This window comes from Chionomys nivalis, chromosome 3 (assembly GCF_950005125.1).
Source record: "Chionomys nivalis chromosome 3, mChiNiv1.1, whole genome shotgun sequence".
Classification (NCBI taxonomy): Eukaryota; Metazoa; Chordata; class Mammalia; order Rodentia; family Cricetidae; genus Chionomys; species Chionomys nivalis.
This window is the reverse complement of record NC_080088.1, coordinates 44,550,587-44,575,129: the sequence shown is the minus strand read 5'-3', so window position 1 is coordinate 44,575,129 and position 24,543 is coordinate 44,550,587. Positions and strand designations below refer to the sequence as shown.

General features: G+C 40.2%; 1 protein-coding gene across 2 annotated transcripts in view; it reads right to left on the bottom strand.

Annotated features, from left to right (window-relative positions):
• Nucleotides 1-24,543, bottom strand: part of Lsamp (limbic system associated membrane protein) — a 635,169-nt gene that overhangs the window by 29,485 nt on the left and 581,141 nt on the right. The window contains exons 4-7 of one of the 2 annotated variants that reach the window (XM_057763641.1): nt 19,536-19,670; nt 8,346-8,466; nt 7,752-7,900; nt 1,215-1,250 (exon numbers count right to left, since the gene is read on the bottom strand). In XM_057763641.1, coding sequence (XP_057619624.1) covers nt 1,215-1,250; nt 7,752-7,900; nt 8,346-8,466; nt 19,536-19,670 — 441 coding nt within the window. The remainder of the gene's footprint in view (nt 1-1,214; nt 1,251-7,751; nt 7,901-8,345; nt 8,467-19,535; nt 19,671-24,543) is intronic. The other variant, XM_057763642.1, reaches the window with a different exon arrangement.

The window sequence follows — 24,543 nt, the reverse complement described above, 5'->3', positions numbered from 1 at the left end:
CCAAATGCTACCCTTCCTGTCAAGTCTGAAAAGCAGGCACACTTTAACAGTTTTATTTTTAGTGGCCAGGGTAAGGAACAGCTTTCATTAATGCTTTAGGGAAGTTGTTCTATTCAAGAGTTCCAAGTTGTATTCTAAAATAGTCTAGACTGCTCTTAAAATTTATTGAGCTGTCTTGTCAGCTCTAGAAACCTTCTACTACTCATTGTAAATACAATTAAAGCAAGTTTGCATATATGTGAAGGCATACACATGCAAAACATTGCATTATTGACAGTCTTCAGATTGCTTGGAACTTCAGTTTGGACAAGTTAATGAAACACAACCTATCTTCAAATTTATGAAACAGCAGCTTTCTTCCCATAATTCTGAGCACATTTTCCTTATAGTGTGTATGATAATCTTATTTAATTGGATTTATTTTTTTCCACACTAGGCCCTGCATGGCCTAGTTTCTTTTTTTTTTCCCTCACAACTTTGAGTGTTATTTGAGAATCACTTTTCTGGGATTTAATTTCAATGGTAGGTTGGTTTCACTTCAATTCTTTTGTATTATTTTAATTTTATTTGCCAATTTGCCTTTAAATACCCTTAAGCTAGAAAGTGCGGCTGTGACTTCGCATCTAAATGTGATGTAGGAGGCAAAAATTGAATTGAATATGTAGAAAGTTTTATGAAAAGAATACAGAGTGGTTATTTTTTAAATTGCTATTTGCATTTTCTAAAGCATGTATGTTTAAAAGGTAAAACATGCAAGATGTTCAAGAGTTTAGGAAAAGCAGTGTTCATGTAATTACGTTGTGTTTAGTCTTAGGGAAAATACATTTTACAAGCAACTCTAATGACTGTAGGTTCAGAGTCTATAAACGTCTGTGTTTTGGGGTGGCCAGTAGGATCTTTAATGGCCTTTTTTTTGTGGGTCAGAGAGTTACAGCTAGCACCCAGGCAGCTATGTTCCCAGTATGGAAGCTGTTAGAGACCTGTAATACATACAGATCAAAATGCATCATTCCTTCTCTGTCTGACTTGAAGTTAAGTCAGGGACACATCTGTTACTCTCCACAGATTGTCTTGTTTTGCAGCATTTAAGGGGAAATGGTAACTTCTAATAAATGTGGATTTTGAGAATGTGGCTTCCTCTTTTGCCTTTTTTGCATATTACATGTTGGAGAATGACCCAGGAACAGAACTACAGTGATAAAAATCATACTGACCTTGAATGGGGTGGGGGACTGTGGGTAAAACACGCTCTGAAGGGGAAGAATGGTAAACATCATGGAGTGTTTAAACACACACAATTCTCAAGGCTGATTGCTCAAACAATGACAGAACAGGAATTTCCATGCCTATAGAATCTTATCTCCCATGTGGTATTTATTTGTTCTTCCTGCTAGATATCAAAGACAAATATCAATGAAATTATAAATATAAAACACTTTTTTTTTTAAAGTACGAGTAGGGAGCCAGCATAGAGGTAGTAACCCTCTATATGGGGTCCTTTCCTCTGCTAGAAAATCCAATACTGAGATGTTATCTTTTTAGGAAAAGGGAGTAGAACAGATTATACAAGTTATAAAATCTTTCTTGGTCCTGTTCATGTCTCCGGCTCCTGCTAGGTGGAACTATGGTAGCTACCAGCAGTTTCCTCTCCCTTATCCCATCGCTTTTATCAGCTTTATCCAAGCACCTAGAAAACTTATTCTGGGAAGCACTAGCTCAACTTTTCTCTCCTGGGTTTTACTTACATACATCCGTGCCAGAGGAAAAAGACTCCCCGGTAAAACGTTTCTTGGAATGATAACGTTTTATCTTTAGTCCGTCTCTTAATCCTACTCCTCGCTATAACCCTGTCTCCTCTGAAATTTGATTCACCAGTCAAACTTTGATGATTCATCCCGTTAAATAATAGCACGTATTTTCCTTTGAACACTGGGGTCTCAGTATGTACGTCTCTCACTTGCACAGTACCATACTTGGTCTTCCTGTCAATTAAAGATACCGATGGAAAATAGGTTCTAGAGCACCTTCCACACTTCTTATTAATATTCTCAATTTGACTCTAAATCCTCCCCGAGGCTCTTTCAGTAAGGTAGAATAATGTGGCAGGGTTCACTACTCGTCAACTCCTAACTGTATAGCAGAACACATTTTGTGTGCTTACTTCATTTAAATAAGGATAAATGTCAGATGAAAATTAGTCACGACCAAACCGTAGAGAAATAAGCACATTCAAGCTTGTTCTGCCTTCCATCTCGTACTGTAAGATCAGTAAGGAGAAGTTGGTCTTCCATATATCTGGCCATTGAGAAAAGTCCCAGGCATCTTACACAGTGTACCCTCTAGATTAGCTGAAAGTTGCTAGCTAAATACGAAAGCTTCCTAAGTGCATTAAGATTATAACAGGTCAGTAAGATTCAGGGAACATTTGGGCCTTAGTTATACAAGTGCCAAGTAGAAAAAAAATGATTTAAACCTTCACTGCGTATTTGCTATTTAGTTTCCAGCTTTGAAAATAAATAGCTGAACTGTTTTCAGCATTTATGTAGCAGCTGGAGACCACTGTCCCATATATAGTCTCTCTACTGTATTTTATTTTATTATTGCTGTTATTACTCAGAGTGTTTAAGTGATTTAGCTTAATATTTTCCCATCACACTGTTCACAGCTGGACCAATGCACTCTGCCCTGATTTTCACAAGAGGGGTGCTATTCCTAAACCTTGCGCCTTTACAACTGCTTCCCTGCTTGTGATTGCCATCTTAGACCCACCGCATTCCCACCACTTTAGGCTTATCACACCTCATTAGTTAGTCTTGTTTCTTCATTCTATCCTTTTGCCTTATCTGCACTTAGATGCTTTCTCATTCCTGATTTTTTTTTATCCTCACTCTTCCCACTATTGTCACTACTAATGTGCTAAAGTTTACAGTAGGATTTAAGGACTCTCCTAAGAGTGAACTGCAAAGCGAAGCAGATACCAATAGAAGCAAAACAAAACAAGACAAAAATAAAGAAAGAAAATTTTACACTATTGGTTTTCAAGAACAGAAAAGGGCAGGCATCTTGGGGCTTTGTTTCTACCTTGGATTTGGATGCTCATGGTCAAAGCAGTTCAGCAGCTGAGAGGGAGATCTTAGTGATAGATTGTACTGTGGACCCTAGAAGGGCAGGCTGTGGCTTTATGCATGGTCCTTAACTCTGGGCTTTGCTTTTCTATTGGCTGACTCTCCTGTGTAGCTCACGAAAAAACAATATGGGAACTGTTTCACAAGGGAGCATTTCGAATTGACTGCACCAGAAAGATAACAACTGGAATGGTGGGCAAAGTGTTTATATCAAAATAATTTGTTAACTCAGATTATATTTTATTATAAATATTACACAAGTCTTCCTGGAACTCAGCTCTTTTGATGCCCCCCCCCCTTTTTTAAATAAAAAGCAATCCAGATGCGCATTTGCTTCCTTTTGTGGAGACAGGGAGTCTTTGAAGGAGTCACTGTCTATTGTTTCATACTGTCGCAGTTACAGCTCAACAATAAGGTGCTTTATTATGAGGTATCTGTATGAATCTAGTGAAGGAGTATCCTACGTCTTAACTACCGCCAAAAGGTGGTGTGCTTTCAACACCAAACTCCCAAAATAACAGCTTAGAATGTTTTCTGAAAAATAAGGGGAGGCTGTCACTGTGAAGATTCGCTGTAGCCATGGACTGCTTGGGCAGCTTTCAAAATCTAGTAAAAAGTAAAATGAATAAAACATCCCCGCACACTGGTGATTAGTGGGCCATAGTAGATGTCTTTGTATTTTTAGCCATTTATCTTCAATAATCTTGATACCTTAATAATCCACATATTTCTCTAATTTGATATACAGAACTTTCCTTTAATGTAGAAAGAAGCCACTCACCTGGAATGCTAGTTGAGAATCTCAACATTTTAAAGATTTTAGTTTCTAGTCTAGGAATCAGTGGACCCAGGCCAATGGGGATTGGGGGCCGTGGGAGTTGGGGATGGAAGGATTTTTTTTTTTTCTACCATGAAAGAACAGAACAGTGTCTGGAGAAACGCCTCACGGTGTGAACAGGAAGAGATTAGGTGTTTCTTCACCTGCACATCATGAGCTGTAGATCCTGACATTTTTGTCTATATAAATAAATAACGTGTTGATTTAGAAACTGGCCTCTGGAAACATTAGGCTCACATTGAAATCTCAAACTCAGCTTGTATATGACTTTGTTTCACTGATTTCATAATCGCTGTGCTATAGGGAACCATGAGAACGTAGTGAGACCGTCCTTAAATGAGAAGCATTTGAAGCAAGCACTCGACATAGCCTCCCTTGGGAAGAGTTAATAGCACTCAAACCATTGCCCTTATTTTTCCTTTCTATCCATTCTGCTAATGGAAACTTAAGGGAGGAACTGAGGCAAGGTACAGCCATCATCCTGGAGGTAAACCTCAGTTACCAGAGCAAGAACATTGAGATGTTCCCTATGTAGACTAGGAAACTTCTCGTGGTATCAGAAGAAATTCAAGTCTTCAATTATGGCATAAACTGCTCTCTCCTGATAGACCAAGGAGCTGAATCCCAGCCCAGGCACATTTTGCCACTAGATTCACACATTTATAAAGATGTGAAATGTACCACTTAGTTCAGGCATAAAGGAATTATTCAAATATACACACTAAAGTAGTCTCTGGCAGAATACGGGCATGTGTGAAGAACAAGAACAAATGAAAGAGAAATGCTTCCAATGCTCAGGGAGAACGTATTATAAACACAATGTATCCTTGCACTGTCATTCAGTTATTCCGACCCTTCTGGGGAGGTGAACAGAGAGTGCAGAAGCGTTCATATATATGTTGCTGAGGACAAGGGATGGCAATTGACACTGCAGAAGTCAGCATGTCACTGCAGTGGACGGGGCAGGAAATGTGCTGACCCACCAGCGAGGATGAATAATCATTAACTCAGGGACTCTGGCCCGAGGTCTCTACCTGCTGCTGTCTCTGGCTCCAGCAGTCCACCAGCTGCTCTATCTGCCCTGGCAGAGCTTGATCAGCAGAGCACCCTGCTGCCCACACAATGTTTCTCTCAGAGCCTCTGGCTACCCGTACTCCTCCTGACACTGCTCGGTGGAGAAGAAACAGCCATCGCTTTATAGGGGCCTTTGCTTCCCTTCCCCTTTAATCTCACCCACTTTGAACTGAAGAATGGGTAATCTTACACAGTCTGAAGAATGGGCGATCTACTTACACATGCTCCTTGTTTCTTTTCTTTTTTTTCTTCTCCTTTATTCCTCCACCCAATCCTTCTTTCTTTGCCTTCTTCTTCCCTGTCTCTTTCTTCTTTTGGTTAGTTCTTGGTCTTTGCAAACTGGGCCACCGTAAAGCCCCGTTTCAAGGTTCTAGCTTTGCAGGTTGTAATGACATGCTTCCTGAACCTAACTGATGGAGTTGAAGTGGGACTAAAGGCATGATGTTCTTATTGCAAAAGACATACAACTTTTCCCTTTGAAGTTTATAAACAGGTTTTAGGTCTAAGAAACAGAGTTGCTGGTTGCCTAATTTTCTACAATGTCAATAACTCCTTTCTCTTCAAAACCTAATGATCTTTCATTTGTCTTTAGTAAGTACACAACCTCTCAACTTGATCCCTGTGGGGGAAAAAATCAAAAACTAAGGTGAAGGCTTATGCTGTGTACACTAAATGCAACCATGTGTTTCTAAATGCAAAACAGGTATTATGCATGACGCTGTGTAGAGGGCAGTATGGGACCACTGGGAAGATGGCCACCAGTGATTACAGCACCGTGTACTTTATAATTGAGGATGATGTCCCCCAAATCATGAAAATATGATATGAAATATACGACCAATTCCCTGATTCTCTGTTTAAAATTGAAATTCCCTAAGATTTTTAGATGTTTCTTCATTTTTACCATGCTAAGTCCTCTTATGGGTCACTAAGATGTGGCATTCCCCCTTCACTAACCCTACAAGTGTCTCTGCTCTGTGACTCAACCCTTGCTCTGTCTCTCTGCTGTGAGTATTCTTTCCTCAACTTTTCCTTCCCCAGCCTAAGGCAATGTTTTACTTGTTACTTGAACTGTATACGTCTCAAGCTTTTCTTATTCTTAATGTGATGTGTAATTGTTCATTCTTCTAAATAATTGGGTCGTAATATTTTCTAGTTTTGATCCCTTGAAAAACTCTTTTGTTATCTGTATGATGTTCTACTTCAGCAGGATTCCCTACATTCCTCAGAATCTCAGATTTATCATTGCGACTGGGATTTGCCTATACCTTTGGATTTCCTTGTGTTAGGGAGGAACGAAGTAACTACATTTCTTAATCCGTAGTTCCCCAAGTGTCTTTCGTGCTAAGTCCTTTAGTCCCTAAGTGCTCCAGCTGGAGGCTGGAGCAAAGACTATGTACATTTAGTCTTTAGAGACAAGTAAACAGCATATGAGTATCCAGCTTCCCACGGATGTATCGTTTGATCTATAGCTCATCAAACGACCACAGACCCATGCGAGGAGGAATTAGTTAAGAATAAGAAAGCTAAGGCTCCATTTAGCGTACTTCGTGGCTGTTGGTTTTCATAAGTGGCGCTATCTCTCCAGCAGTTTTCAAAGAGTTTTGATTCTGTCTTTCAAGAGAACTCTTACTTAAATTGATTTTTCTTCCCAGAATATTTTTTTTCCTTGAAGGTTCACCTAAATTGAATACAACAAGATGAAGACATCTTTCCTAGCTATGGTGTATTTTTTCTAATTGAGCACATATAGAGGGGAAAATAAGCTTTTAGTGGTTTCTTATCTTCAAGTAATAATAAAACTTAAAAGTGCTTTCTATTTAATCTAAGTGAATTTTGAGCTCAGAAGGCTAACCATTTGCCTTACTTATTCTGATAAATAAAGACTCCGTGTTCCACACAGTGTCATCTTTCTGTGATCTCATTCAGCAAATTCTGCATCTCAGGAACATTTGAATCTGGAATTATAGCTACCTGACCAACAAGGCTGTGGAGTTAGAGACCTGATTGCACATACTGCCAGTGACCAAGACTCCACAACAGGGATTCCTTAACTTTCGTACCTTTGAAAAAGCTGATTGCTTCTCAGCCATCTTTCAGGTTCTTTTCTGCTCTTCAGAGACCCGCCCTTTCCCACTGTTCTACCTCTGCTGCCAATGGTGTATCAGGTCCTTGCTGTCACAGGGAAACCGTCCTGCAGCCTTTTCTCTTTCATGTTTTATACTGGGCTTTAATCGTTCATTATACCCTTACTCTGTGTCAGTAAAATCACTTGATTTTTCCAGATTCTCATTTTCCTAGGGCTTCATTCACTCTCACTGAGTATTTCTTTTCCCAGGGACTCTTGCTTCCGGCATTGACTAACAGCCATCTATTTCCTGGCCCTCAAGTTACCCCAGTTTCTTAAAGATGAGGCCACAAAAGAAATATATGTCCATTGAATATTCTTGAAGAGTAACTAACCAACCAGGGAAAAAAATGAAACCAAGAGACACAGATGAAAAACTGGGCAGTTTTCCAAAGTAAGGGAGTACAGAGGTGAAGTCTTCCCCTTTGGAAATCTTGTCCGCTGAGACCAGGAGCCTCCATTCTGGTTTCAACAGGAATGTTCTTATTTCTGTATAGGTTTACTTTTAAGGAATGAGGGATGGTTTCAAGTCAAAGCGAGGGAACCCTGTAACTTAAACCGTCAGGCTCTGTTTTGACATACTTACTGAAAAGGACTAGGCTGGCATTGGTGACGCCCAGCTTGTTGGCAGCCACGCAGGTGTAGTTGCCATAGTGCTCCTCAGTGACATTGGTCACCGTCAGGGAGGACTGGCCCTCCGTGCTCTTAATCTCAAGGCCATTCGCACTGTTTATCCTAAGAGGAACAGATAGAAGAGTTAGAAGGGATAGGGATAAAGGGTGTGGCTTAGTGGTTTCTTCTTCTTTTACACTGGAGTTTTTTAAAAAGAGGAGAGTCAATAGGGACTTGTTTTCTTTCCTCAGTTACTCATTGTAGTCAAGTTCTCTTATCAGAACTGATGTCCATCCATAGAGAAGACATAGCAATGGCTGAGTCCCATTAAAATTAAATTTGTACTACATCCAAGAAAAATATATAGGTGGAAATTATCAGCTGGACCATATTCCTCACATTTAAATTTATCTGAGAGCTTTTGGGTTCAGATTTTGGGTGATGTAATAAAGGAGAAGTTGAAAAGGAAAAAGCACAAAATTGTGGACAACTGAGGTCTTGCCACAAGGCTCTGGGAGACTTTGAGATCATAATTTGGAACGTGGGGCATAGAGCGTGTGGTACATACCTGGTGTCATCCCGATACCACTCAAAGTCAGGCGCAGGCACTGCTGAGGCCTCACATTTGAGGGAAGCTTGCCGTCCTGTGGTGGCTTCATTGCTCTTGGACTCCGTGATAGTGGGTGGATCTGTAGTAAGGGCAGAGAGAGAGGTTTCTTATGCGAGAGGCAAAGGATGCTCCAGGGACAAATGGCATCAGTGTGAGAAGCTTTAGGAAGAATGGGTTCACAGGTTCGTATGAGAGCTTGAGAAGGCTCTAGAATTGCTACCCTGGATAGAGTTAGAAGAAGTATCTGGTTGGAGAGAGACAGGAAAGCGATTCTGTGAAAGCATCTTTGACATGCCTCATGAACAGGTAAAGGGAACTGGTCACCAGCAAGCTCAGGTAAATTGGAAAATGATGGATGGAAAGGGGAGTCAGCTTACATAATGATACACTTTTATAACAGCATTTTATGGGAATAAATCCCAAGGTTTCTTTTCCTTTCCTCCTCAATCATTCCAATAGCCATTTATATTATTTGTGATTTTTTTTCTGGAAGTGGTGTAACCAAAGGATTTCTTTATGATTTATTTTTTAGATTATATGTATGCACGCATGTATCTGTGTGGGTATGTGTATATATGATGTATAGATGAGTCGAGCGCTGGAGCCAGTGAATTCAGAAAGGGTACTGCATAGTCTAAGATGGAGCTGTAGGTAGCCAGCTGACATGGATGCTCAGAAACTGAACTCAGGGCCTCTCCAGGAGCAGTGCGTGTTCTTAGTCACCGGGAAAGTGTATCTCTTGGCAGTTTTCTTTTTCTCACTGTTATTGTTACTCTAGCTAGAGATGGCTTTGAGTAGTCCGATGATAAGAGGGTTAAACTGCTCCCACTGAAAACTCCACCCTATGTTTTCAAAGTACTCCAGAATGTAAAAAGCAAGAAAACTACCATGGGTCATTGCTTTGATCTTTGCTCCAGGTGTTCCCTTCTGTAACTGTGTATGACCTAAGCAAATTTGGCTTTTATGTATGGTTTGCAATATGATATGCCTCACAGTGCACAAAAGACCTGCTTGTCGTCTGGCCTTCACTTTCACTGGATGTTCAATATTGCTTTGTACTTTTCTTTTGCCTTTGGCAGTGCCTAACAAAACTATAATTGACTTGTGATGAATTTAAAAAAAGCTTATCTGATAGTCTAATTTATTATGAATCTCTAAATAGTTCTACTAAGATGACTCTGACTTACAAGGTAAAATAGGAGACATGACCTCCTGGGTCCAGGGTAGTTTTATGACTGTGTGAATTTTAAGAAAAATGTTTTTCCCAGTCAGGGTGTTTGGCTCAGCCAGTAAAACTCTTGGCTTTTAGGCATGAGTACCTGAGTTTGATTCTAAACCCCCAGGTAAAAATGCACACCGTAGCATGAGCTCGTAATCTAGCCTCACTGGTGAGTTCCAGGCCAAGTGAAGGAATTTGATGGCATTCCTGAAGATGACACTTGAAAGTAGGTCCCCACCTACATATGCACACACACACAGACACACACACATACACACACACACACATACACACACACCACAGGTAAGAGAAATAGAGACAGAGAGAGACATACAGAGAAACACATAGAGATTTTAAAGCCAAAGGTTATTTTCCAGGAAATGGTAATTTAGTTGTGTGCAGGTAGAAAAGCAAGCCCAAGCACCATTCAATATGCTCAGCTTTTGTGGAGGAAAATAATTAATAGAATCAACTTTGACATACACAACTCATTCAAATTCTTGGCCTGTATTTTTTCTGATTTTCTTCTATGGTTTTGGGAATCAGTTTTAAAGGCACCTGTCTACATAAACTCTGAGCCTGAGTTAGAGTCATGTATGCCAACAAGCATCAGGCCAGCCTGCAGTTCCCTTCCATCTCATCTTATCATCAGTATAAAATTTTTTCCCACTTTCAGAGAGAACAGAGTAAGAATACGTTTGGATAATGCTCTCAAACTGTATGCAAACAACAGGCCAAGGCATTGCTATTGTTGGCAATGTTTTTGCTTTAGACTTAGCTATTTATTTTCTTATAGGCACAAAATGGGAAGATGAGATATTGAAAAGCTAAATAGAAGAACAATAATGACAAAAACCTGGACTGAAAGTAGGGGTCCTGGGATATGGTTTTAGTATGGTTGAATGGAGCTCTTATTACAGTCTGTCACCTTGCCCTCGGCTTATCACGTATATATGACGGGAACCATGTTTAAAAGTCCTTAGCAATTTTCACAACCTATTCTTCAAAACTGGGCTGTCTTAGAGGTCAGGAGTAGGAAGTCTGAGTTTTGAGCCTAGCCTAACCCAGACTGTGCTTTGTAGAACCATCCACATGAGTTTAACCCTCCACTTTCTCTTTCTCTTTTCAGCTTAAAATGACTAGCAAGGTTCCTTTAAAAAGTTTTTCTATGATTGGCTATTTAGGTCATCAGAGCCCATCAGTTCAAAGGATAATACATAAACTGGATGTATTGGTGCTGATGATATATCAATTCGTAGAGAGATGGTGTTGTGGGATATTTGTACATTGCTTGAAAGTGTGTTGCTGTGTTCGTGTAATAAAAAGCAGAGAGCCAAGTAGGTAGGAGGTATAGGTGGGACTTTGGGGCAGAGAGAGGAAGTAGGAGGAGGAACCTAGGAGCTTGAGGGAATACCAGAAGACATGGAGAGTAAACAGGAAGTGCAAGATGAAAGCGAGGCAATGCCATATGAAAGGGCATAGGTTAGTATAACTGGGTTAATTTAAATTATAAGAGCCATTTGGGAACAAACCTAAGCTGTAATCCAAACTTTCATAATAAGAAGTCTCCATGTCATTATTTGGAAACTGGCTGGCAGGTCAGAAAAAGATTCCTTACAGGATAGAATATAAAATAGAGGAGGTTATAAGCTTAGTTTTAAATTTCATATACTTGAGCTCAAATTGAGGCTTGACTCCTCAATGTTCTCCCTTATTAGAGAGTTTAGTACTTTGCCCAGCATCACACTTCTTCAATTTCCTCATCAATAAAGTGCTGGAACTAGCAGCATGGGAGGCCCATTTGGAAGCTGATAAAGGAATTTAGAAATATTCTGCGCCAGGTTTATGACAAAAGTATGTGCAGGAGAGAACAGATTTGGAATATGCAGGGGTCCAGAAATGATCACCTAGAAAGGGGCTAGATACAATGGAGAAGGAAATAAAAGATGAAAAAAATAAGATTCAGGATTTTTGTTTGGGAATCAAGACAGGTCATCCACTAAAATAAGGTACACAAGAAGTGGTAGTTGAGATTGATGCAAATGTGAGGACCTGAGACCAAACCTATCTCCAGGACCCATGTAAAATGTTGAGCATGTTGGTTCATGTCTGGAATGCCAGGATTGGGTAAGGACAGATAGACAGATCACTGTCTACTCAATTCAGTCAATTGCTGGACTCCATCTTCAGTAAGAAACTCTGCCTCCAGGGAAAACAAAACAAAACAAAACAAAACAAAAAACCAACAAAATAACGGCAACTACAAAAACAACCAATAAAATAGAAAATGATAGACAAAGACAGCTGAAGTAATCTGTGTTCCTCACACGTATACACACTCGTATACCTATATACACGTGTAGATACATGCACACACATGCGCACATGCACATATACACATCACACACACACACATAGTAAATGAACAAATAAGGTAGAGATGACCAACAGTGAAATAACTCAGTACATTTAACTGTGCGTCCTCACCTATTTTCACCATTTTTAATGTTCTTCAGACACACATGGCTTCACAATTTGTAGCACAATGGTAAACAGATGTTGGTGGGAAAGACAATTTTGATTCTGATTCTACAATTTATTTAGTTATTCAATATTGGAAAATGAATCTTAAGATATGTTTGTTTCTGCAGCTACATGCACATAATTGACAAATCCTTAGTGAAGATGGATGCCTCACTATTCTGCCATTTACACAGCCAAGAAAAAACACACGGTCATATTCTACCACCAGCACTATCAGAACTACCAGCACCAGCACCACCAGCACCACAAGCACCAGCACCACCAGCACCAGCACCACCAGCACCACCACCAGCACCACCAGCACCAACTCCACCACCACCAGCACCACCAGCACCACCAGCACCACCAGCACCACCACCAGCACCACCACCAGCACCACCAGCACCAACTCCACCACCACCAGTACCACCAGTACCACCAGCACCACCACCAGCACCAACTCCACCACCACCAGCACCACCAGCACCAACTCCACCACCACCAGTACCACCAGTACCACCAGCACCACCACCAGCACCAACTCCACCACCACCAACTCCACCACCACCAGTACCACCAGCACCACCACCAGCACCAACTCCACCACCACCAGCACCACCAGCACCACCACCAGCACCAGCACCACCAGCACCAGCACCACCAGCACCACCACCAGCACCAGCACCAACTCCACCACCACCAGCACCACCGACACCAGCACCAGCACCACCAGCACCACCAACACCAGCACCACCAACACCAGCACCAGCACCACTACCATAATAGGCACAGTCATAGCTGTAGTGTCTCAACATGACTTGCTCTGGTGCCCTCCTTCAGATCCCTCTGCCCTAGTGTTAGGGTCACAGGTTCCATATGTGTAGTTTTGCAGAGCATTCCTTGCTCTGACTGTTTTAGTCTATCTAGTTATTTAATATCCCTATTGTTGCCTATTACTTGGGGGATAATATGGGATTTTTTTTCCCCCTGACTAAAATACTTGGGAACGCACTGGTTCTGTTTGTCTCATCTTTTCTTTTTGTCATGTTTGTTTTTTGTCTGCCTTTGTTTTGGAGATAGTGTCTCACTATATTGCTCATACGGTTCTTGGACTTAGAACCCTTCTTTTTGAAAAGGATAGCTGGGATCACAGGTATATGCCACCATAACTAGCTAGTGCATTTTGCCCTTTTGGAATTTAGCTTGGGGTCAGGGAATTGGGTCCTCTGTTTCTCAAAGCTGCATCTAGGATCTCTCCTTCCTGTTCTCATACAGGCAGATATCCCATCCCAGGGCACCTGATGTGTGTGTGTGTGTGTGTGTGTGGTGTGTGAGTGTGTGCATCCGTGCATGCATGCCTGTATTTGTGTGTGTGGCTAGTTGAATGTGATAAGTTACTACTTCTATTTTGAACTCTAACACAGAAGCGTTTGTGTCTTTCAGATTCATCCTTATTTCTGAACTTGTTTGGTACACAAGCAGGTAAACAACAAAGTGTTTATTAAGCCATTAGAGGCTGGATAGATGCTAGGGTTAAGTGCATTATTCAGAAAAGGATGACTCTGGTCAACCACCAAGTCCAAGCACTTGCTTCCTTCTTTTAAAACCCAGAAAGTTCCTTTTACGGAAGTCAATTCATAGCTACTAATAAGGAGTACAAATGCTTGTTCTTACTATTATTTCTCCAGTGACATCATAGTCTAGGTCCTCTTACATGGCTTATGGGAATGGTCATTTCGAAGTTCATTTGGAATGAATTCTGTGTAGGTGAGGCTAAGAAAGATCATTATGAATTATATTGTAGTATGCCTAATACAGTTAAAATAAAAGGTGTCCTTGTTCAAAATATGGTTATAATAAAAATGTGGTTCTTACAAATGCTGCACAGAGAGATTCATTGTTATTCTTTATGTGCTGTTGGAAGAGCTTGCAATCGTCAAATGACTCCTCTAGTTTTTATTACTTCAAATTTCAGGCCCTGAAAACATTAATCAGGGCTTTCTTATTCTTACATCACTGATAACAAGATTCTTTCCATCAGAATGACAGTGGCTTAGGCAAAAAAAAAACCCTCTTATTCATTTAATCTTTTTAATATTGGGGGAAATGCACAAAACCATGAAATTTGAATAAAGGGTTTAATTTACAAGCACTACATACACATCTGAGCATTGTTTTAGATATTAGACATCCTTACCTATCCAAATGGTGGTTCTCAGAATTAGGTGTTAGTAGTATTAGTTGGAAAACAGGAAGGCAAATTTGCAGAAAGCTAGTAACTTATACAAACTCATATGACCAGTATTTGCTGAAGAATGGATTCAGAACCAGTTCAATCATGTTCTGAACCTCTCTGATCTGTTTTATTTGTTTCAATAAGTTCTTTGATTTTATGTTTAGATTTATGTACTTTATGTGTCTCAGCATCTTGCTCACATGTAGATCTGTGCACCACTTGCCTGCCTGATGCCATTAGGGGTCAGAAGACAGCATTAGATCCATTACAACTGGAGTAATGGATGGTTGTAAGCTTTCATGGCCTCTGAGTACTGGGAACCAAACCCAGGTTCTCTGCAAGAACAGTAAGTGCTCTTAACCACTAAGTCATCTCTCCAGGCCCAGGAATAGACTCTTACTAAAGAAAAAATATTATATAAGTGAACTTGGAAAGTAAATGTTGCAGATTTTTAATTTCAGAGTGCTGGAAAAAATGGCATAACCCATAGTGACATAGTTGCTATATTTCTACATTAGGAGTCAGAAGATATAGGCTTGATTTCCCTCTGTGTCTCCATTGACACCCCTTTCCTTAGCCCCTTATCTATGAATGCAGATGATGACTTATTATCCTGTAAGGTGTAAGGCAAACATACAAAATCATATGCAAAGAGCACAAAGAGCACTTTTAGCATCTAAAGTACTAAAATTAATTGCATTAATTGCTTTCACCATGATTACTCTCTTGTGTGTGGATGAAAAGTTACCATGTTAGACCTAGGAGTCTTAAGTCTGCCATACACAAGTTCTTTGTCTGTGTCAGAGAACGTTTATACTCCATGTCTATGAGAGAAGAGGGGTGGAAAGAACATGAAATTGGAGAATTGGGGTTTAGGGAGGAGATGGACGATCTGGGAAAGAAGAATAATTATGATTAAGTATATCCTATGAAATTCCCAAAAAATAAGCAAAAGTGTTATTTGGAAAAAGTAAGATTGGCACAGAGACTGGCTGAGTGTTGCCACAAATACCTAGAGAAGATCTTACTCTACACTGAGAGGTTATTTTCCTAAAATTTCCTCATCAGGTGACTTTTGAATCAAAGTACTGCAGAGTCTGGTGAAAATACACATATAGGTGCTAGAGAGATTGTCCAGTGGTTATGTATATGCTTGCTGCTCTTCCGGAGAATCTGAGTTCAGCTTTCAGTGGCCACCTAGTGGCTTATAATTGTCTATAACTTTAGATCCTGGGGATCCCATGCCTTTAGCCTTTTGGACTTGGTAGGTGCTCATACACACGTGTATACCCAGCAGGTGTCTTCAATCCTGTTTGCCTACTGTGAAGCAACTTCCTTCTGCTTTCTCTAAATCAATAGACATCGTGGGTAAGAGATGTGAAATTCGTGTCTCATGTCCACCACCATTTGTATAGGGTGAATCAGTTAGTTCTAGATGCAGAGTTGGGTGAATGGGAGATGGAGAGGAAAGAGAAGCTATAAAGGGTGACAATGTGAGCCACTCAGAGAGAACTATGGGCTGGCAGAAGGTGGGGACATTAGCATGTCAGCTCAGGAGGGGGAAGAATGAGATATAGAAGCAACCTTTAGCAATTTCTCCACAACCAGGAAAAGCTGTCCCCTCTAGGGTGAGTCAGATTAAAACCAGCAGCCTGTATTTACTGAACTTTGCTATGTGACAGAACCAGGAACTTATTGATGCATGGTGGAAGCTGCAGTCGGGAGTGTGCACCTAGGACCTGCAAAGAAGAGGTAGTGTATCCTTGTGGTTGATATCTGAAAGAAATCTTGGCTATATAAGATGAAGAAAGGCAAAAGTCTTGTCAACTGCATAAATTTCACTAAGCTTATTTAATGGCAAAGATTTTGAGCCAATGATTTAGCCTTCTATAGGTGCCAGGACCTCCTACCACTTAGAAAATGGATGTTGCATGTAAAATGGCTATGTGTAATGATACAGACCTACCACAGAGGCAGGCTATCTGAAAGAAATAAAAAGAAGCAGCTACAGAATCTGCTGTGAGCTCCACGGTTGAAACTGTTATGTCTCCCTTCCTTACTGTGCCAGCCTTTATGTGTCCTGCATGAACATCTGTTGGTAACTGAGTAAACGAATCAATGTGTGGCAATAGGAAAGTTACCAGTGCTAAGATTGCCCTTTTTAGTGGTATCCAGGGTACGTTCATTATAATAATCTCTCCCACCGGTAGTTTTCTTAGGCATCCTGATTGCTGGACCTAATCCTGAAGCCTCTGGCTTGGAAGGGAAGAGAACTCAGGTTAACAAAAGAAGGAAGGTCAGATAAGGTGATAAAAGGTCTCCTGGCTGTTTCTCTGTCAGTGAGAGCATGCTTCTTTAATTCAGTCTCATAAATTTCATCTATTTACACGATGCAACTAGAGGTACCACGACTTATTTGAACTGGTGTCGTGACTGATTTCACATAAATGCACTCTATGAAGGTTGGAGGGAAAAAGGTGATTCCAGAGGAATTTGAAATTAGAATTTTTTTCCTTATGTGTATCCAGCACCATTTATTTCTAGAGTTTGGAAAGCTATTAAGAAGGAGCTTTATTTTGAATTTTCTATCTATACCTTCAGTTAGCATTGACTGAATAGTTTTACAGGGCCGGGCACATTGTTGTTCCTCTTGGATAGAGCACATTGGGTGTTTAATTGAACTCAACATGTCCATGTAATCTGTTCCAAAATATTTTTTGTGACTCTGCAGGCTTTGTCCGTATTTAGCGATTCACTCATCACTGGCCAAAGCTCATATTCTCACCAAAGTTTTCTTGAAAATTATCAGTATTTTTCCCATTCTAAATTACACTTTGGGGACAGTGGAAAGGGAGCAATGTCAGACTAATTGCTTCAATAATAACAGGACCCAGGCGGCTAGCTTTGATCTTGGAAACCATCTACAATCCAGACCACTTTGATGTTTCATACAATGGAAGCATAAATATTTTCTATTTACTACATGATTGGACTTTCAGAAACCTAATTAAGTTGAAGGTCAATTAAGAGAAAATGAAATCTTGACTCCAAAAGTCAGAGAAGAGGTGGCAGATGATAGCACGGCTATGTGTGCACAAAAGAAGTTAACTAACCTAATTATAACTTACATAAACACCCAGAGAGATTGCCTTTCATGTGAAAAAAGGACCTAAAGCATTTTATAACATTGAGATCATTAATGCGTCTTTGAAACACACCCAGTACTGCAAAAGAATAGTAACACTGGCATTTCAAAACTCTATTACTAAAAAAATTGGAGACAGCCAGGGATAAAAGCACTTCACAGCTCATCAAATGCAGCCCCTTGCTCTTCAAAATGAGACCATAAATGTGTAGTTCAGTGCTGTGTCTATTGGTTTCCCCTAGGTATACTTCGAAGTCTTCACTGCCCATTTCGGAAAGCTGAAAGGCTGGCTGGAAGGGGCACAGGGGACCAGGGCATTCCAGCATAGGCTGAGCTACCTTAAGCAAGATTTCTGAACTCTCTAAAGCCCAGTTCCAAATGTCTACAGCAAGACTATAGATGCTTATCTCATTGGATTACCTTGAGATAAAATAACATGCTTAAATTCCTAATAGGAAGTAGTGTGGAGCATTGCAGGTAATTGAAATGCCTCCCTCTCCTCTTCTTCCTTGGCAGGTTTGGGCCTTAGAATCAAACAGACCTGAGGCTGATCCACTTTTCTTCCATTGGTTTTTGTGTTGCTTTGGGTAGGTGATTTCCTGGACTCAGGCTTTGGCGTCTTTTTTTTTTTTTCTTTTTTCTTTTTGGTGCAAGACAGGGTTTCTCTGTATCCTTGGTTTTCCTGGAACTAACTCTGTAGACCAGACTGGCATCAGACTCACAGAGATCCATCTGCCTCTGCCTCCTGAATGATGGGATGTGGCCACAGTCTGGCCTCAGGCTTGTTTCTTAAGTTTTAAATTGAAGTTGATTAGATCTACTTTTTCATGGTATTAGAAGACTAGAGAACATTTATCCCTGCTCTGGCACATAGGCAGCAGCATGAAAGTCATAACATGAAAAAAATATAATTCATCGTGGCCTAAAATACACTTTCAGAAGTGGTATAAACTATTTGTGCATGCGTATGTGCGTGCATGCATGCTTGTGTGTGGGGGGAGTGTGATATGTGTGCATAGATGGAGATAGGTGTGTACAAAGGGTATGAATGTGGTGACACACATGTACACACACACATGGAAATGATAGATACAGATAGATGGATATATAGATAGATGGATAGATAGATAGATAGATAGATGATAGATAGATAGATAGATAGATAGATAGATAGATAGATAGAAAGAAATATAGAGATAGAGAGAAAGGAATACATGTCAGGATAGCTCTCTGTTCTCTCATTAGTCACAATTATGTGGTATAGGAACTTGAATTTGAATGCTCTTTAAGGACACTGCTAATTGAGTAAGTTAAACAATTTTTCTATTCCTTTGCTGGGTGACACACATCTTATAGATCCCCTCTTACTCCCTCTTTCCGCTTTGAACTACATCTAAGAAACCTTTTATCTGACAGGTTCAAAGTATGCCCACTTACCTATGCATCTTAGTAAAATCTTCATTTCTAATGCCCAGGCTTTAGGAGAAATAGATAATCAAAATTAACTTATCAGGCATCCCTGTTAGCCATCAGGGACACACAGTATCTGACCAAATGAGCTTGAATTTGTTCCCAGTGCCAATTAGTTAAATAGCAGAGGATAAAATATAATCTTGGGGCTATTCTCTTCTGACAAACAATGCATTAAGATAAAAATTCCAGCTAAAGTAGATAGGGATTGCTGCTTTTCCCAAAGTAATTTGACCTTGGTATCCACAGACTCTACAACAGTGACTGCCAGAAATTTGAGTGGTGTCTGATCATGTTTTCTTAATTTCACAGTCTGAATAAAAGACCAAGGCTCTTGTGAAATGTATCAGTGGTTATATTTAGAATCAGAAGAGTTGATTTATCAAATTCAAAGGCCAAGTCTCGCCCTTGGAAGTGTCCAGTGTATAAATGTGCGTTCCTGGCCAAAGGAACACCTGCTTGAAATGCTAGGAGCTTTCGATAACGGAATCTGTAGAGTTCTCTGGAAGAGAAGGTGCGCCCTGAGCATGGAACACCTGCTGCTGTTGTACTTACAGTTCACAGTGACCTTGACTTGTTTGACATCCGCAGAGGAGACCTCATTGGCAGCCTTGCACTCATATTTGCCTGACTGCTCCCTAGTGATGCCGAGGATCTCCAGATATTCTTCTTCTCCTTCAAATTCTCTTCCTGAAAAAACAGACAATTGCATGATTTTTTTCCTAAGTCTAAAATATGCTGCAGATTGCTTCTTCCCCCCATTTTTTTTAAAAAAGAGAAACAATGAATCAGAACGGTTTTACAATAATTTGACAACATGCTTTGTCTGAGGTCAAATTCTATAGACACAGACCCCAAGAAAAAGTTTTTTCTGAACTTGATTAAATACAAAGTTTCTGAAAAGCAGGTAGAGAATGGGGAAATGGGAGCTGGAAGAGAATGAAGCCATACAAGGTCATGATCCTGAATTAAACCCCCAGAAGCAATGTTGAATCTGTTCTTTGCGGACTCCAGGGACCACACACGTCCCTTTTCAATACTGTCCTGATAACAAGAAGACAGGAAGTCAGAGTGCTGACACATTCATATTTGTCGGTCATTGACGAAGTGTTTGCAACAGGTAAGGGCAAGAGAGCACGAATCACCAGAGATACTCATGAGGCACTGTTGTCATCCTTACACTATGAGTTTTGCTCTTACACCACAGTAGCTATTAGAAAGAGAATGACTTGCTCGTGACAAACACCAGTCTTCTGATTATATCAATCTTGTTTTCCACAAAAATGATGTGCCGGGACTGGAAAGACAGTTCAGTATGAAAAAGAGCTTGCTGGTCTTTCATAGGCCTCAAGTTCAAATATCAGCACATCATGAAGCTCACAGCACCTATGACTCCAGTTTCCAGGAACTTGATGCTTTCCTCTAGCTTTTATCTGCACTCCCACATTCATGTTGTGTGTGCATGCATGTACGTACACACACATACACACACACACTTAAAAATAGATATAATATAAACCTTTAAAACTAAACCCTGTGCTAATCTTTGTCTTGACACTATGTTGTCTTTTTGATATCACCATCCAGGCTTTCAAGCCTGGGAATGTGCAGCTGAGGGTGTGTTTGGTGATAGACTCTGCTATTAAGTCCGAGTGTAGGGAACTACACACCCATGGGATTAACTATTGGAACTGGAGACAGAGAGGCCCCATTTTGCAAAAATTTACAAAATAGGATGTTTTTGTTTCCATAAAGAAAAACTAGATAGGAAGCCTTTTAAATTCTCTTATGGAACCTAATTGATAAAATAAACATTTTTTTTCTTGAATAGATTGAAAGAAGAAAAAAGTTGGGGGGCATTAAAGGGGAAAAACATGGTGTACAATGAGAGAACTTAGCTAGTTTAGATAGAAGATTTGTGACCTTTAAATTCTACATCACTCACTCATCCAAATGCACAATTCCATTGCACACTGGGTTAGCACAGAGCAGCTGGGAAGGGTGTTAAAACAGTCCTGCCCCCATAGTGGAATCTTGCTTCTCGTCATGCTACACTAAATGGTACCAATTAATGACTCTGCTCAAATGCCACAAGCTGTTCCTTTTCTAAAAATCCCCTAATGGCCAAATCAACATAACATCCAGCCAGCATGGACATGAACTCTTTGTTTCAGTATATCAACCAAGCTTCAAATCTGCTAACTAGACTCCCAGCAGAACATAGGACCTCTTTGGTAACATTCTATCACACAACTCTTGGGAACACTAGAAGCTTCAAATCCCCAACCACCAAGCTTTGAGAAAAGTAACTGAAACAGGGAATAGACAGTAATAATATAAAATTATTTGGTTTGGATTAGTGTATCTTGGGTAGCACATATTCGTGGTGAAAGTACTGCACCATTACTCTAAGATGTATCTTGGGATATTTTTTACAAATGGATGATTTCTGCCTGTGTTTCCCCTTCCCCATCTTCAAGCATGTAGCCAGGCAGGAATTTATATTCAAGATGTCAAATGTAGAACATGTAGAATGTATGAGAGGTCGCTTGATTGGGTCTAAGAGTTATGATAGAGTATAACAAGAAGTAGCTGTGGAATAATCCTTCTGTACACGGTGAAAATGTATTGCTCTCCTTCTTAATACGAAGCTGATTCGTCGATAGCTAAGCAGGATTTTCAGTGTAGAGAGACTGCTGGGAGGAACAAGGGCAGAGTCTTGGGAATTGTGAGTAGATGCAGAGGGAAGCAAGATGAACATGCAATATTGAAAGAAGGTACCGCAACATGACAGAGAGTAGATAAGAAATATGGGTTAATTCAAAATGTAAGAGTTAGATAGTAATGATCCTGAGCTATGGGCCAACATTTATAATTAATAATAAGTATTTGAGTGGTTATTTGGGAGCAGCTGCCAGGACACAGAGAAACACTGCCTACAAGAAGTGTTAAAGATGACTATAGAACTTCTCAGATTTCTTCCATAGCCTTCTTCCACACTCACAAACCTTATTCTTAAGTGAGTTTGGAATCTTCAGTAAGAGAATGAGAACTGGCATAGGCTTGAGAATGGTTGAAACATTGCATTCTTTTCAATCTTCATAACATGTCAAGAAAAGGAGAAAGAGTCATGGATCCCTTCCTTACATATTATTTTATTTTTTAAAGAAATAAGCCTGTTGTGGGAGAGAGATACTTTGGGCAGTATTTACTCAGGCTTTACTAGTTTGAGAAGAGGGAATCTCTGAGGGTAAATATTAAAAGAATGAAAGAAAATAATGCCATATTTACTGGATTTAGGGTCTGAAATTCTTATATACCAAATGCACATGTTAGTTAATCTAGTTTATTTTCCTGATCAGTGGTCAATAAATCAGATAGATCCACCAGAAAATCTTTCAGTCTCATACCTGTAGAAGAACTTCCCTAATATGATGTGAGAAGGAAAGGGGGGGGGTTTCTTTCCATGATAATACACATAAGGGAGGTATATTTTCTTTATCCTCCCATGACAGCCTCCCCCATTCTAGTGCTATCTCTATTTCCAGAGTATAAGACCTAGCTAGATTCTCATTAGAGTGGAGAAGTTATGGTAGAAAAAAGTACATGAGTTTCCCCTCATTCAACCAGATTTTCCCTCCTTCAACCAGGCTGATACCCATTTACAATATTGGATAAGACCTCTGTATATACCTTGTCTTTTCCCCTTTTCTTTCTCCTGGATCCTCTAGTTGAAAGTGAGGCATTTCTGGCATTCTTGCTATTATATTCTGCCTAAGCCCACAAGAGGATTACCTGTCATTATATCTATGACTTCACTCAAGAATTTTTCATTAGTTCAGAGTAATAGGACAGGAAGCACAGGTCTTGCTAGAAGTTCAAAGTTCCAGATTGTTAGCCTCCTAGGATCTTTCTTACACATACCCTCCCCATGAAGTTGCATGAAGTTTTCCATAGATTAGGAAATCAGTAAGTGCTTACTGAGATAGCTTGATACTGGTTTAATAGTTGGCTCTTCCACAATTTGAATGGTGAAACTTAATCTACAATGTGATGCAATTTGGAAGTTCAATCTTGGGGAGATGATAAGAGTATGAGAATGGGCCCCTTCATAAGGATACAACAGGCTTCCTATGAACAAGTAAATGAGTCCTCACTAGACAGTGTATATGCAGGCATGCTGATCTTAGACTCCCCAACTCCAGAACTTTGAGAAACAAGCTCCTGTTGTTTGTGAGCCACCTACAGTTTTTCATCATAGCTGCCCTGATGGGCTGGGTCACAGCTGAACAGAATTAAGCAAGAGAAGCTGGTACTGGAGATAGTTATAACACCTCATATAGCTCAAGAGAATGGATGGAGCCAAGTATGGAAGCCATCATAAAAACCATTCCTTTTTAAAGATCCTAATAGAATACTATTTTGCAAGTGGGCAGAGTGCTGCTGTTAACGGCTGGTCAGGGGCATTGCTTGTTATGTCTGGAGGATGTAAATGCTATGTGGAGTCACTGCTTCAGTAACCAGCTGAACCCCTGCAGACACAGGCCTGACAAGATGCTGTTCCTTGTGTCTCAGCAACTGCAATTCTTGTTTTAAAGCATGCAATAAACCACATGAATTGTGAGCCAGGAGATGCTAAAGTACAATTCTTAGTCTCCTGTGCTTTTCCTTTGACTCGTTGCGTGTCTGCCCATGGAGGCAGGGGCTCCATCAGTCACACTCTGTAGCTACTACCCACTGAAAGATTCCCTCATCATTTTCTGTCCTTTCAAAGATTTCAAACGTCTGAAGTCCAGAAGTGAAGTCATTTAAACTCTGGAGAACTTGCCCAATAGCTGCTAATTAAATATTTCCTTTAGCCCGGTCTGTTACTGTCTGCCCTGAATAAATTTTGCTTAAAATGCCAATCTCAACATTTTTGAATTTTAAACATCTCAACCACTTTGCTCACTCTATTGGGTGTTATGTTTATTCTGGTGTCTGCTGTTTAGTTTATTACCCTTTGCTTAATTTTGCACTTCTGGCAATAATTCTGCTCTAGGCCAAATAACTCTTTGTTTTCTTCACTGTCTCTACCTTTCAATCTCTTGCTCCCAATTAAGATGGTCCCCTTTAGTCTCTGTTTATTCAAGGTGTGCATTATTAGTTCTTTTAATAGGTCCTCAAGAGTCAGAAAAAGGAGGCCAGAGCTAATGGCAAGAGGAAAGCATTCTCTTTGGTGTTCCCCAGTGTGGAGGCAAAGCAGCTAGAAATAACACCTATTAGAAGACACCAGGTGCTATGCTGAGGACAATATCTGCTTTGGTGAAATTGAGTTTACAAGGTCAACTAGTCCTTGTAAGCACGCAGTCATTTGCAACTAAATCCACTTCTATGGAGCTCTTTCTCTTTCTTTCTTCTCCCTCTTCTTTTCTTCCTTATTTTCTTACCTTCCTCTCCCACCCCCTTACACACGCAGACAGGGACAGAAAGACACAGAGACACAGACAGAGAGACACAGAGACAGAGAGACAAGGGGTTGGGAGAATTATTAAATTGAACCCTAATATGAAAATTCACTGGC